The sequence below is a fragment of the Macaca mulatta genome, chromosome 12, assembly GCF_049350105.2.
Source record: "Macaca mulatta isolate MMU2019108-1 chromosome 12, T2T-MMU8v2.0, whole genome shotgun sequence".
Classification (NCBI taxonomy): Eukaryota; Metazoa; Chordata; class Mammalia; order Primates; family Cercopithecidae; genus Macaca; species Macaca mulatta.
In genome coordinates this window covers 87,129,600-87,145,693 of record NC_133417.1, presented here as the reverse complement: position 1 = coordinate 87,145,693, position 16,094 = coordinate 87,129,600, and the positions used below count along the sequence as shown (strand labels likewise).

Here is a 16,094-nt window from a genome sequence, read left to right as displayed (position 1 = left end):
GGTTCAGCTTATCCTACTGGCCACACCACACAATGAAAATGAAATATATTTTCTAGTACAAGTGATATTATTTAACTTATCTGTATAGAGCAAGCAGGGAATTGTGGAACATGCAAGCCTTTGCTGGGGTGCCTTATTTTCTACTAAGTGTGAGGCTTTGTGACATGGTTATTGTATTTACAGTGTCTTGGTTAAAATAGTAATACCAATGGCTCTGTCTATTTTATGTAGGGTCAGATCCCAAAAGCTTAGACAATCACTACTCACTTTAGCATCTTGGTTTCTCTGGGGTTCTTATGATGGGAGCTCGGCACAGTGGAGTGGTCCACGTGTCTGCTTTGGAAGTGGGAACTTTTGGGTTGAATCTTATCTGAGCCACGCATTAGCTGTGTGACTGGGTGATTCAGTCTCCTCTGCTGGGAAATATTAATGCTCCCTCAGGGATTGTTAGGAGGATTAAATGTCTTTATGTACATACAAAGCAACTAGTTTCTGAAGTATTCTAATATCCATATGTATTATGTGAAGACACTTAATCCTTACAGTTCAGTGCCTTGCTGAATAAATATTGAATGAATAGCGCTGGTTTTATTAATAGTAGTAGTTTTGTTTAAAAATGCAAAATGAAGAAGGATCAGAGAGGGTCTTGAAAACTCATGCCCTTTTTATCCCTGTCTCTTTTCTGAGACATCAAACCTTTTAGTTTGGTTGACCATATGGATTTAGAATAGTCTCAGGCCCTACTGGACTACTTTTTTCCCCCCAAAGCATTGAAATACTATATAATATTGTATTTGGAATAGTTTTTCTTTAAAATGGCTGAAGTTCCTTTCAGATTAAAAATAATAATATTTAGGAATTATGACTGCAGAAGAGTTGTGGGAGTGAGAAGGGAAAGCACTAGCTCTTCAGGGAGGTGTGAACATCATTGCCATTCACGCTGCTGGCAACTTCTTAGATCCATGACAGTTAAAAGGTAAAATAATGTCAAACTTGTGTGTGGACTTGCACATTTAAAAGGTAGCATCTTTTGTGTTCATATCCATTAAGAACAATAAAACATGGTGAGTGATTATTTATAGAAATGTTCCAATGAAGGACTGAATGAACCTTTCCTTTTGGTGACTCTACAGGGACCTTCGGAACCTAGTGATTGAAATGGTTTTATCTACAGACATGTCAGGTCACTTCCAGCAAATTAAAAATATAAGAAGCAATTTGCAGCAGCCTGAAGGGTAGGTTTTGTTTGTTTGTTTGTTTGTTTGTCATGTTAAAATTCTAGGGGCTTGGCCTCAGGAAAGACTGTAATTGGTTCCTTTGTTTTGAATAATATAAACATGTCCTTGGTTTGACAGGATTGACAGAGCCAAAACCATGTCCCTGATTCTCCATGCAGCAGACATCAGCCACCCAGCCAAATCCTGGAAGCTGCACTATCGGTGGACCATGGCCCTAATGGAGGAGTTTTTCCTGCAGGTGCCTCTTTCACATTCTGTGCAAATGTTTTTGGAAATAGTGACTGTGCATATTAGTGTACACCTTTTCTGTATGTAATCCAGGGCTTGTGACTTACTATTATCAATTGGCCACCACACATTCTTGGGGGTTTCAACAAAATTTATTAATCTTTCAGAAAAAATGTATTAAGTCTATGTAGTGCGAGACATGTTTTAAAGAGATTCAAATTTTGGATCTCAGATGCTACTCTCAGGAAAGAAAAACAGAAACAGCTAAGAATTGTTATCTGCTGTTAAGACGTAAGTACCACAGCAGAGACAGCAAATAGCTTTCATAATAAAAAGAGTAGATGAGGATGTATAACAGTTCTGCATAAATCTTGTTGGCCAGAATTTTAATGGAGGCCGAGAAATATTGCTTTAGCTGGGTGGACACATGCCTAACTGAAATAGGCAACAATAACAGCAACAAAAATCTAATGTTACGTCAGAAACAAGCCTGGATAAGGACTGTAACTGGTGTTCTCTGCCATAAGTACACATCTTTTCTTTATACACGTGCCTGTTTTGCAACCCCCACAATCCAAGCTGGAGTACTACAATACAAATGTGATGCTAACCACTAAGAGTTAGCATCAAATTGCACAAATTAAGGGCTCAGTCTTCCACAAGATTGGCTCCACTTAAGATGCCAGCTGTAAGTGGGGCCGTGGGACACCGGCACTTCTGACCAGCCAGTTACAAGTTCAGTGGTTCCCACAACCCTCTCTAGATTCAATAACTTGCTAGAATGACTCACAAAACTTCAAAAGTGCTATCCTTACAATTACAATTTTATTATAAAGAATACAATCCAGGAAGAGCCAAATGAAAAGGCCCATAAGAAAAGGTCTGGGAGGGTCTTGGATGCAGAGCTTCCGTGCTATCTCCAATGGAGTTAGCCAGTGCCACCATCCTGCCTTGTCAATGTTTTCACCAACTAGGAGGTGCTACTGAGCTTTCCTGTCCAGAGTATTTATCAGAGTTTTATTACATATGCATGGTTGATTAAACCACTGGACATGTGATTGAACTCAGTCTCCAGCCTCGCTTCCTTCCCAGATATCCCCTGACTAGCTTAAAGTTCCAAATTTCTAATCATGTGGTTGGTTTCTGGTGACCAGGCCCTATCCTGAAACTATCTAGGGGATAGGCCAAGAGTTGCCTCATTAGCATAGACTCTCCTATCACTCAGGAAATTCCACAGGTTTTTGAAGCTCCGTGCCAGGAACTGGGAATGAATATCAGATACATTTTTTTTTGTTTTATTTTATCACAGTCCCATTTAGAGAAGTTCTTTCATTTCTGTATTTTCAGATTATTTCATTTCTCAGTATTGTTCTTTGTTGTGAATGTTTGTTCATTGATTTTATACCTGTTCTGAAGATATAAACACCAAATAGATTACTATGTTTGGATGACTCAGGTTTTTGTCTCCCATTGTTGATGGATATAATGTGTGGTTTTATTTTTACATTGCAATTCATATTCCTAGAGAAAGTTACTGAGTAGCATCTTCTAAATTCAAATATTTTGATCATAAAAATAGTATTGGAAAAATGTTTTAATAATTTACTTTGTGCTAAACAAAATACACTAAGTGTAAAAACCTACCAAATTCTAAAGGTTAACTGCTTATTATGGTCAATTAAAAATTATAACAATATACTCAACCAATCAACTAGAAAATGATAATTGTATAGAGACCTTAGAGATCTTTCCGAATAGCCCTGTGATATTAGAGATGCAAAAACAGAAACATAAAGAGATACAAAGGTTTTTTAGGTTATGAAAACTTTTAAAAATATCTTAAGTTGAATGATTTTGAAAACATAGTATTTGAAAATTGTTGGATGCAACTGAAACAGTGCTTAGGGGAAATTTTATAGCTTTACATACTTATATTAGAAAAAAACAAACGTGTAATAAAGTAACTTATATCTGTTTCACCTTAAGAAGCTAGAAGTTAAGAAAACTGAATCGAAATAAGTTGATGGAAGGATATAATGAATATAAAAGTAAAAAACAGTAAAACAGAACAAAGACAAACAATAACAAAAGTTAATAAAGATAACAGTTGGCTCTCTGAAAAAGTAATGAAATTTACTTGCAGGATCAAAAAGAGAAAAAACTATAAATGAAAGAGAGAATATCATTATAGAGCCTATATTCATCAAAAGGATGAGGAATATTATGCACAATTTATGCCAATTGAAAACTTAGATGAAATTGTCAAAATTTTTAACAGATATAAATTACCAAAACAGACACAAGAAAAAATCATGTAGTCTGAATATTCATATATCTGTTTTCAAAAGTTGAATTTGTACTTTAATTCTTCTTATGAAGAAAACTCCAGGCTTAGATGACTTTAATTCTATTTCTGATTTCAATTCTCAATATTCAATTCAATTGAGAGATGGAGAATTCTCTCAAACATTTCAGGAAGAAATAATGCCAGTTTTATACAAATTCTTTTATGACATAGAGGAAGAGGAAAATTTGACAGCATAATTCTTGACAATACCTGACAAAGACTTTTCAAGTAAAGAAAATTACACATCCACATCTGTCATAAAACTAAAGGGGAAATTTTTTTTAATTTTTAAAGTTTTTAGCAAATCGAATCCAGCAATTTATGAAGAAAGTGCATATCATATCATAATGAGTCAGTTTAATATTTAAAAATTAAGGTAATTCACCATATTAAAGGAAATAAAGGAAAAAATATATTATCAACCCTATAGATGTGCAAAATGCATTTGACAATATTCAACAGACATTAATTATAAAAACTGTTAGTAAACTTGAAGCAGAAGACTTTTCTCAACCTCATAAAAGTTTTATAGCTAATGTGATATTTCATGATGAAATATTGAACATTTTTATTCTAAGATCATTATAGGTACTCTTACCTCTTCTATTCAACATTGCATTTGAAGTTCTAGCCAATGCAGGAAGGTAATGAAAAACAAAGTATAGTTTGAATAAAAATAAATAAAACTTTTTAAAAAATTCTAATACATTCTAATAAAATAAAAATATTTTATCTATTAGTACATTTTAAAATAAATTACTGTAATTATTTATGAACTACAACTTAGGGAATTAATAAGAGAAAAAGAGGAAATTCAATAAATCGATCTATTTTTATTCTTCTATCACTTCTGATATTAGCTAGCATTTCATCTTCAACATATACTGCTTTTGCTGAACTATACTTCAGTATAAGGGATATTTTTAATTATGATTTTACTCTACAGCTTACTATAAATAATACTTTTTTTGTCTTTTTTATTTTTTTGTTATACTTTAAGTTCTAGGGTACATGTGCACAACATGTGGGTTTGTTACATATGTATACAAGTGCCATGTTGCTGTGCTGCATGCATTAACTCGTTATTTATGTAAGGTATATCTCCTAATTCTGTCCTTCCTCCCTCCCCCGACCCCACAACAGGCTCCAGTGTGTGATGTTCCCCTTCCTGTGTCCAAGTGTTCTCATTGTTCAATTCCCACCTATGAGTGAGAACATGAGGTGTTTGGTTTTCTGTCCTTGTGATAGTTTGCTGAGAATGATGGTTTCCTGCTTCATCCATGTCCCTACAAAGGACATGAACTCATCCTTTTTTATGGCTGCAGAGTATTCCATGGTGTATATGTTCCACATTTTCTTAATCCACTCTATCATTGATGGACATTTCTAAGTCTTTGCTGTTGTGAATAGTACCACAATAAAAATACGTGTGCATGTGTCTTTATGGCAGCATGATTTATGATCCTTTGGGTATATGCCCAGTAATGGGATGACTGGGTCAAATGGTATTTCTAGATCTTTGAGGAATCGCCACACTGTCTTCCACAATGGTTGAACTAGTTTACAGCCCATCAGCAGCATAAAAGTATTCCTATTTCTCCACATCCTCTCCAGTACCTGTTGTTTCCTGACTTTTTAATGATCGCCGTTCTAACTGGTGTGAGATGGTATCTCATTATGGTTCTGATTTGCATTTCTCTGATGGCCAGTGATGATGAGCATTTCTTCATGTGTCTGTTGGCTGCATAAATGTGTTCTTTTGAGAAGTGTCTGTTCATATTCTTTGCCAACTTTTTGGTGAGGTTGTTTGATTTTTTCTTGTAAATTTGTTTAAGTTATTTGTAGATTGTGGATTTTAGCCCTTTGTCAGATCAGTAGATTGTAAAAATTTTCTCCCATTCTATAGGTTGCCTGTTCACTCTGATGGTAGTTTCTTTTGCTGTGCAGAAGCTGTTTAGTTTAATTAGATCCCATTTGTCAATTTTGGCTTTTGTTGCCATTGCTTTTGGTGTTTTAGTCATGAAGGCTTTGCCCATGCCTATGGCCTGAATGGTATTGCCTAGGTCTTCTTCTAGGGTTTTTATGGTTTTAGGTCTAACATTTAAGTCTTTAATCCATCTTGAATTAATTTTTGTATACGGTGTAAGGAAGGGATCCAGTTTCAGCTTTCTGCATATGGCCAGCCAGTTTTCCCAGAACCATTTATTAAATAGGGAATCCTTTCCCCATTTCTTGTTTTTGTCAGGTTTGTCAAAGATCAGATGGTTGTAGATGTATGGTATTATTTCTGAGGGCTCTATTCTGTTCCGTTAGTTTATATCTCTGTTTTGGTACCAGTACCATGCATTTTGGTTACTGTAGCCTTGTAGTATAGTTTGAAGTTGGGTAGCGTGATGCCTCCAGCTTTGTTCTTTTGGCTTAGGATTGTCTTGGCAATATGGGTTCTTTTTTGATTCCATATGAACTTTAAAGTGGTTTTTTCCAATTCTGTGAAGAAAGTCATTGGTAGCTTGATGGGGATGGCACTGAATCTATAAATAACCTTGGGCAGTATGGCCATTTTCATATTGATTCTTCCTGTCCATGAGCATGGAATGTTCTTCCATTTGTTTGTGTCCTCTTTTATTTCATTGAGCAGTGGTTTGTAGTTCTCCTTGAAGAGGTCCTTCACATCCCTTGTAAGTTGGATTCCTAGGTATTTTATTCTCTTTAAAGCAATTGTGAATGGGAGTTCACTCATGATTTGGCTCTCTGTTTGTCTGTTATTGGTGTATAGGAATGCTTGTGATTTTTGCACATTGATTTTGTATCCTGAGACGTTGCTGAAGTTGCTTATCAGCTTAAGGAGCTTTTGGGATGACACGATGGGGTTTTCTAAATGTACAATCATGCCATCTGCAAACAGAGACAATTTGACTTTCCCTTTCCTAATTGAATACCCTTTATTTCTTTCTCTTGCCTGAATGCCCTGGACAGAACTTCCAACCCTATGTTGAATAGGAGTGGTGAGAGAAGGCATCCCTGTCTTGTGCCAGTTTTCAAAGGGAATGCTTCCAGTTTTTGCCCATTCAGTATGATATTGGCTGTGGGTTTATGTGTCTCTGCACATGAGATGGGTCTCCTGAATACAGCACACTCATGGGTCTTGACTCTTTATCTAATATGCCAGTCTGTGTCTTTTAGTTGGAGCATTTAGCCCATTTACATTTAAGGTTAATATTGTTATGTGTGAATTTGATCCTGTCATTATGATGTTAGCTGGTTATTTTGCTCGTTAGTTGATGCAGTTTCTTCCTAGCATTGATGGTCTTTATAATGTGGCATGTTTTTGTAGTGGCTGGTACTGGTTGTTCCTTTCCATGTTTAGTGCTTCCTTCAGGAGTTCTTTTAAGGCAGGCCTGGTGGTGACAAAATCTCTCAGCGTTTGCTTGTCTGTAAAGGATTTTATTTCTCCTTCACTTATGAAGCTTAGTTTGACTGGATGTGAAATTCTGGGTTGAAAATTCTTTTCTTTAAGAATGTTGAACATTGACCCCCACTCTCTTCTGGCTTGTAGTTTCTGCTGAGAGATCCACTGTTAGTCTGATGGGCTTCCCTTTGTGGGTAACCCAACTTTCTCTCTGGATGCCCTTAACATTTTTTCCTTCATTTCGACTTTGGTGAATCTGATAATTATGTGTTTTAGAGTTGCTCTTCTCGAGGAGTATCTTTGTTGTGTTCTCTGTGTTTCCTAAATTTGAATGTTGGCCTGCCTCACTAGGTTGCAGAAGTTCTTCTGGATAATAACTTGAAGAGTGTTTTTCAACTTGGTTCCATTCTCCCCATCACTTTCAGGTACACCAATCAGAAGTAGATTTGGTCTTTTCACATAGTCCCATAATTCTTGGAGCCTTTGTTCATTTCTTTTTACTCTTTTTTCTTTAAACTTCTCTTCTCACTTCATTTCATTCATTTGATCTTCAATCATGGATACCCTTTCTTCCACTTGATCAAACCGGCTACTGAAGCTTGTGCATGTGTCACGTAGTTCTCCTGCCATGGTTTTCAGCTCTATCCAGTCATTTAAGGACTTCTCTACACTGTTTATTCTAGTTAGCCATTTGTCTAATCTTTTTTCAAGGTTTTTAGCTTCTTTGCAATGTATTTGAACAACCTCCTTTAGCTCAGAGAAGTTTGTTATTATTGATCGTCTGAAGTCTTCTTCTCTCAACTTGTCAAAGTCATTCTCCATCCAGCTTTTTTCTGTTGCTGGCAAGGAGCTGCATTCCTTTGCAGGAGAAGAGACACTCTGATCTTTAGAATTTTCAGCTTTTCTGCTCTGGTTTCTCCCCATCTTTGTCATTTTATCTACCTTTGGTCTTTGATGATGGTGACATACAGATGGGGTTTTGGTGTGGATGTCCTTTCTGTTTGTTAGTTTTCCTTCTAACAGTCAGGACTGTTAGCTGCAGGTCTGTTGTAGTTTGCTAGAGGTCTACTCCAGACCCTGTTTGCCTGGATATCACCAGTGGAGGCTGCAGAACAGCAAATATTGCAGAATGGCAAATGTGCTGTCTGATGCTTCCTCTGGAAGCTTCATCTCAGAAGGGCACCTGGCTGTATGCTGTGTCAGTCGGTCCCTACTGGGAGGTCTCTCCCAGTTAGGCTACTCGGGGTTCAGGGACCCACTTGAGGAGACTGTCTGTCTGTTCTCAGATCTCAGACTCCGTGCTGGGAGAAGCACTACTCTCTTCAAAACTCAGTTGGAAATGCAGAAATCACCCATCTTCTGTGTCACTCACACTGGGAGCTGCAGACTGGAGCTGTTCCTATTCAGCCATTTTGGAACCTCCCCTAAAACTGTTAGTTGCAGAAACATGATCATCTACATAAAAAACCTCAAGAGATCTACAAAAGGCTACTAGAATTAATAAATGAGTTTATTAGTTGTAAAACCAATTGTGTTTCTGTATACAAGCTGCAAACATTTTGAAAATAAAATTTGAAAACAGTATACTTTGTAACAGCATAAAATCATAAAATATTCGGGGATATCTTTAATTAAATGTATATGAAACCTCCACACTGCAAACTACAAAATATTGTTGAGAGAAGTTTTAAGACCTATATAAATGGAGAGATATATTATGTTAATGACTGAAAGACTCAATATTTCTAAGATGTCAGTTCTTCCAAAATTTTAATAAATTTAGCATAATCTTTATCAAAAATGTTAACAGGCTTATTTGTAGAAGTTGAAAGGCTGATTCTAAAATCTGTGTAGAAATATAAGAGTCTAAAGCAGCCAAAACAATTTTGAAAAAGATTAAAGAAGTTCGAGGACTTACACTTCCTCCTTACATGAGTTAGTTTAAAGCTACAGTGATCACGGCACTGTTATTGGCATAAAGCATAGGGATAGGCAAATAGATCATTAAAATAGAGGAGTGATTTCAGAAACAGGCTCACATATGTAAAGTCATTTGATCTTCTACAAAGGCAACAAAACAACTACATGGGGAAAGGAAAATCTTTCCACAAAAGGAAATGGAGCAGCAATTATTGAATATATTGGAAGAAAAGGAAACTGGTCCCCTACGTACACCTTACATAAAAACTAATTGAAAATTAAGGAGTTTAACACAAAACCTAAAACTATAAAGCTCTTAGAGGAAAACACAAGAGAAGATCTCTCTAATCTTGGGGGTAAATATTTCTTAGAGAAGACACATAAAATATTACTCATACAAGAAAAAAAAATGAAGTGGAAGAAAGCAAAATTCAAAATTCTGTTTTTCCAAAGGCACTATTAAGAAAATGCAAACCAGAGACAGAGAGAAAATATTTGTACTACAAATGTCTGTCCAAGAACTTGTGTCCACTTTTGTATAGAACTCCAACAAATCAATAGTAAAAAGAAAATCAGGCCAATTTGAACAGATACTTTATAAAAGCAAATCTACAAGTAGGTAATACATACATACAAGTATGCTCGTTGTCTTTACTTATCAAAGAATTGTAAATTAAACCATAATGAAATATCATATAGCCCCATGAGAATGACTAAAATTAAAATAATTGACAATATAAAGTGTTGCCAAAAATGAGGAACAACTGGAGGTATCATGCATACATCACAGGTGGGAGGATAAATTATTACAAACACTCTGGAAAACTACTGGATATCATCTACTGAAGTTAATATGAAGGGATACTTAATATCCCTTAGTACCCAACACTTTTACCCCGAGATAAATTAGTGTTTATGCCCACTAAATGTCTTATATAGGAGTAGTCATCACAATACTATTTACAAAATCTCAATGCTAGAAACAGTCCAAATATTCATCAAAAATAGAAATGGATAAAAAATAAAACATGGTATAGTCATACAATGGAATATCATGCAACAATAAAAAATAGACTAATGATACAAATGACAATAAATCTCAAAAGAGTACATACTATAAATAAATTTATGTGAAGTTCAAAAATTGGCAAAATTAATATATGGTGATAGAAATCAGAACAGTAGGTACCTATATGGGTTAGGATTCCTTGGACGAGGTTAAGGCAACTTTCTGGGGGTAATGGAAATGCTCTACATCTTAACTGAGTGTTATACAAGTGTTCCTGTTTATACGCTTCAGATTGGCACACAAATTTCCCTTTATTTTTTTTTTTAAAGAGTATATCATAATGAAGGTAGCTCATCTCTGACTTAAAGAAGATCCTAAAATAATTACTGTGGAAAAAAACAAAACTAAAATCCCAGAGACTCTTGAAGATTACCATTAGATCTCCAAATAATATCATGATTTGTATTATCCTTTTGTTTTACTGATTTCAAAACAAAGAATACCTGACAGGATCATGAGATTAATGAATTCAATGAAATTGAGTTCAGATCTTTTGAAAGTTCACCAATTTCTGGATTTTTTTTTAAAAAAAATGACTTTCAAATCCCCTTCAGAAACATATGCAGTAAAACAGAAATATGTGGAGTTAAAGGTCAAAATAAGTAAGTTTGTACTGCCAACAAATTTGTCTTTCAAGCTAAACAAGGTTTTCTTTATGAAACTTATGCTGAAATATGATATTGATTCCAACAGGTAAAATGTTTTCTTGCATTGAACTAAATAAATCCCATAGTATTCTTACTTATTCTTAGTCATACTGCATAATGTACACCTTTGGAGGTAAATAAGCAATGAACCTGAAATTCCTTGGTGTATGTATTGCTCTGATTTGACGTAAGATATTGAACTGTGTCTATATATCTATGCAGATGTCCTAGAAATTAGCAGGACTGCAGTGGTTCTCATATGTTTTATTTTTGTTCATCCTCACATAGCCATCTGTAAAACTATCACTTTGTCAGACCCACAATACTGATGCCATTCTGCTATGCATTTAGCCAAAGTGACTGGGTTTTTCATCTCATACAGTGAAAACAGCACTTTTAGAAAGCAATTTGCAAATACGTGTCTTCATTCCTTTGGAAGGTACTAAGAATCTAAATACTGTGTCTTAAATTCCACCGGCTGTGCTAGAGATTTTGAGGTAAATCAAAGGAGGTCTGTCCAGAACTCATCATGGCCCTCAGTTACAGTTTAAATGTAAACATCTTGTGTTTCTTGTTAAAGACTGTATTTTATGTACATTGGTCAAACATAAGAAGCCTAATAATGTGAATTAGAGAGATCATTGGACTTGACTTTAGAAAACTCAAGGGTAAGCCCTAGCTTTTCATTCTTCCAGGAGTGGGAGAGATGAGTCTTCCCCTTCCTGTCTCCATATACCTTCTTACCTTTTCACATCCTGCCTACTTCCCAGGATGACTGTGAAGAACAAAGTGATAGAATAAATGTAAGAGGGCTTCAAATGTGAGGAATTGGTGGTATTTGTTATCCTGCTAGTCTATTTTAAGCTTTATAGTTTTCCAAGGCAAAGTATCAGTATACTACACCATTGCTTATGAAGTATTTTGTTGTTTGATAGTTACTTAATGCTGAATTTCTAAAGATCTGGGTGCAATTTAAAAGCACATTTCCAACACAATCATCAAGTTTAAAAAGTAGCCAATTCAGAGAAGCATTTTCCTTTTTGCTCTGCAGAATGTAATGCTAGACTTGCAATTCCTTCTATTGGTTTTGAACAAAATTAGAGCCTGGATAGAAATTCAAAAAATAAGAAAAGTAGCAAAGGAAAGAGCTGATTTTTAGAATTTTCCAAGAGCAACCTTTCAAGAAAGGTTCGTGTGTGTGTATGTGTGTGTGTGTGTGTGTGTGTGTGTGTGTGAATATTTCAGAAAAATGCAGATAAATTTTGTGATGTGTTAACTTCTAAATAATTTTCTTATTAGTTTGTCTACCAAACTCATTTTATTTAACAAATGGATTCAAAGAGACACTAAGAAACTTTTAAATGCTGTGTATTTCTGGAAGACAAGCTATTTATATTATTCTTAAAAATCCTATCAGCATTATCTCATTCTTTAGTGGTACTACTTTAGTTTCACCCTCTAAAGCCATGGGAAACTAGCCAGAGATCAGAATTGTATCCAGAATTTGCAGTCATGAGAAACACTGATTTCTGACTCTTGAATAAGCCACTAATGGTAAAAGGCAGTAGAGCAGGTTCTCATTTCCAAGGCATTTTTGCAACAAGCCTGTGATATTTATCAATACAATTAATGTCTCCTCGAGTTTTCATGCAGATCAACACGGTTGCCTCTACTGACAGTAATGGGTAGATTTGGAGGATGCTGCATTTATTTTAACTATGACTGATATAAGAGAGAGATCAGAGATGAACATACCAGCCAAAAAAAATAATCATTAGTAACAGAAGACAGGTTTTTGCTTTTTATTCTCCTCTTGAACACACATGTCAGGTTGGCAAGATAAGAAGTCAATGCAGTTAATTTTTTTACAAAAATAGTCACTTCCATCAAAATATGTTTGTATTTTAAACTAAATAACAATGACTACCTGAATTTTTCCCTTCCACTAGTTGTTTTGTGACACATGAAAAAAATATATATTTGAACAAAATCTGCATTTATTAATCATTATTACCTTGTTAGCCAAGAAGAAAAAAATAATTGGAAATGCAAGTTATTTGGAAGGAAAGGTCAAAATGTTTATTTTACCTTGAATTGTATACAGTCAGGTCTCTCTATTTTTAAATGTTGCTAGAAGTAGTATAAAGTGTTATTTCAAAATAAATTTCATTTTCCATAGTAATACAAATGTATTTAGTTAGTCCATTCTCAGCCAAGAATCTGGTTTTTTTAAAAAATCATAAACATAACCCCTAAAATTGCAGAAATGAAAAGAACTGTAGTTATGAGCCAAGATAACTTTAAATGTAAAAAAGGTTTTAGTTTCAAAAGCCATAAAAGTACTATAAACACCGGTTACACCAGGGGTTCTAATATTCCATAAAATATGTATAACACTCACAGAAATACAGTTATATCAGATCAATATTTTACTGAAATTGAATGTATTAGTTGCTGTAATTATTAAACGCTTAAATGTTTTTCGTGATGTTCTTCGAATTTAGAAAGGCCCATTTATAGAAGAAGTAAAGAAGGGTATAGGGCCTAAATTCCTGAAGTTTTCCAAATAAGGCTAAATTAGTGCATCCTTCTCTCCCAATCAAATTCTTCTATAGAACAAGAGGTCTCTCAAATCTCACCCTCAGCTGTAGAATGTCTCCGAAGGCTGTCCTTAGGAAAAGTGTCTCCTAAGCCCCTGTCCCTGTGGTCAGGGGCTTCCTGCATATTTGTTATTGAAGTTGCTTGTTTCTCTAATACTGAAGTTTCAATGAAGAGTTTTCTCAAGATTTCTGTACTTTACCCTGTCTTTTCTTCTTCATTAAAACAAAACAAAACAAGACTAGCCAGGCGCAGTGGCTCATGCCTGTAATCCCAACACTTTGGGAGGCTGAGGCGGATGGATCACAAGGTCAGAAGTTCAAGACCAACCTGGCCAATATGGTGAAACCCTGTCTCTACTAAAAATACAAAAATTAGCCAGGGGTAGTGGCAGGTGCCTGTAGTCCCATCTACTCGGGAGGCTGAGGCAGGAGAATCGCTTGAACCTGGGAGGCAGAGGTTGCAGTGAGCCGAGATCATGCCACTGTACTTCAGCCTGGGTGACAGAGTGAGACTTCTCTCAAGAAAAAAACAAAACTATAGAAATTTTTTTGGTTTCAGAGAAATGCAAACAACAACAACAACAACAAAAAGGTGCTGTTATGTCATTGGATTTCATACCTTATTAATGGCTGTCAGAGCACTTTACAACGGTAGGAAAGCATTTAAAAACAATTACTAGTTCTCTGTTATAGACTTTCAGAGAAGAAACCTGAAGGATCTCCAGGGAATTGTAAAGACAGGTACAAGTTGTGGGGCCTGAGAACCTCAGGCTGCCTTGAGTTTCCATTTCGATGGGGCCACTTTTTCTACTTCCTCCTCCTTTTTAAAAGTGTATTTTGGCCCCCTGAAGGCAGCGTCCTCAAATGACAGCAAAACCTCCAAGAAAAATATAAACTCTTCTTTCACAATGCTTATTGTGATGACCTCTGCTTTTACCTTGATGGAAAATAAATATTCCCTATTCTGGGACAGAATGAGGAAATTATAAAGGTGGCCGAATCTATACTCAGAGATTCTAACATTCTCTTTATACAGAGTTCTAGTTCCTTCATAGTTTACCTACAGGGCCCCCTACTAATCTTGCACTCTTGGCCTTTATTCACCCTAAAGAGTAAATAACACTTTGAAATATTTATAAATAAATTAAATAATTGATGTACTTTAGCATTCAATGTGATTTGACAGTGAAAATTTAATATTCTAAATTAATTGTGGGGTACAGGAAGCAAATAGAATATAAAATCTTTGCTCCATCTATAGGAATGTCATCCCTGCATGTAACTGTCCTAAGCCCTATAGGAAAAATGTTGCCATTCAACATTCTATAAAATTTAACTCAAGAAAGTGGCCGGGCACAGTGGCTCACACCAGTAATCCCAGCACTCTAGGAGGCCGAGGCAGGTGGATTACTTGAGGTCAGGAGTTCGAGACTACCCTGGCCAACATGGTGAAACCTCATCTCTGCTAAAAATACAAAAAATTAGCTCAGCATGGTGGCAGGCGCCTGTAATCCCAGCTACTCGGGAGGCTAAGGTAGGAGAATTGCTTGAACCTGGGAGGCAGAGGTTACAGTGAACCAAGGTTGCGCCATTGCACTCCAACCTAGGCAACAAGAGTGAAACTCTGTCTCAAAAAAATAAGAAAATAAAAATAAAAGAAAGTAAATTATCATAATGCCTTTCTCAGGCCAAAGTTACCATTTGGGGGCCAAAGAGCTTGTACCACAGAGTATAAAAATACATCTATTACATTTGTGTCCTTAAAACACCAGATAGCAGCATCTTAACTAAAGAAAAAACAACAACAAAAAACAAACAAACAAACAAAAGTTAAATGTAGCTTAGCTGCATTTAATAGATACAGTCTTATAATATTTAGGGTTGTGCAAAAGTAATTGTGGTTTTTGCAATTTTAATTGCCAAAGATACAGCTGACTGTGTCTTCTGACTCTAAGACTACTATTTTAACTGCAAAAACCACAATTACTTTTGCACCAACCTAACAAATACACACAAGAATAAAATGCAGTTGTATCTGCATATATTATATAAGCATCTCCAATATCAGGTTCCCAAGAGCCTATCAGCAGCTTTATTTCTATTTTATTTCATCAATAGTAATATTAGTATTAATATTTTAACATAAATGATTGATGACATTATTCTTGCACCTTATCCTCAACATGTCAGAAACCAAATCCATAATAGTATTAAATCTTTCCCCCACCCAGATGATCTGGTTTCCATTAGTGGCACCAACAGACCCCTCCCTCCTTTCCATTCACACTGGAAGCCAAGGAGTCATCCTTAACTCACCCCAAGTCATGTCTCATACTGCAGACAAACCAATCTTTCAAAAGTGGAAATCCTTTCTTGTCAATTCTTTGCTAGAAAAAAAGAGGGCGAAAAAGCTGATGCCTCTTTATTACATGCTAAATTAAGCACACTTCAATTTCCTGTGTTTTAAAACTGTTCAATATATTAGACATTATTAGACATCATAGTATATTAGACATAAATACCTTTAATTTGTACATATTGCATTCATATTGTTCCTATTATAAATTATGGGGTTTTTTTTTTTTTGGTTTTTTTTTTTTTTTTTTTGAGTTGGAGTCTTGCTCTGTCACCCAGGC

General features: G+C 35.5%; 1 protein-coding gene across 6 annotated transcripts in view; it reads left to right on the top strand.

The window, feature by feature from the left end:
* PDE1A (phosphodiesterase 1A) overlaps positions 1–16,094 on the top strand; it is a 401,882-nt gene that overhangs the window by 329,671 nt on the left and 56,117 nt on the right. For all 6 annotated transcript variants that reach the window (XM_028830525.2, XM_028830528.2, NM_001257584.1 and 3 more), the window contains 2 exon segments: positions 1,134–1,235; positions 1,356–1,476. In XM_028830525.2, the coding sequence (XP_028686358.1) occupies positions 1,134–1,235; positions 1,356–1,476 (223 nt within the window).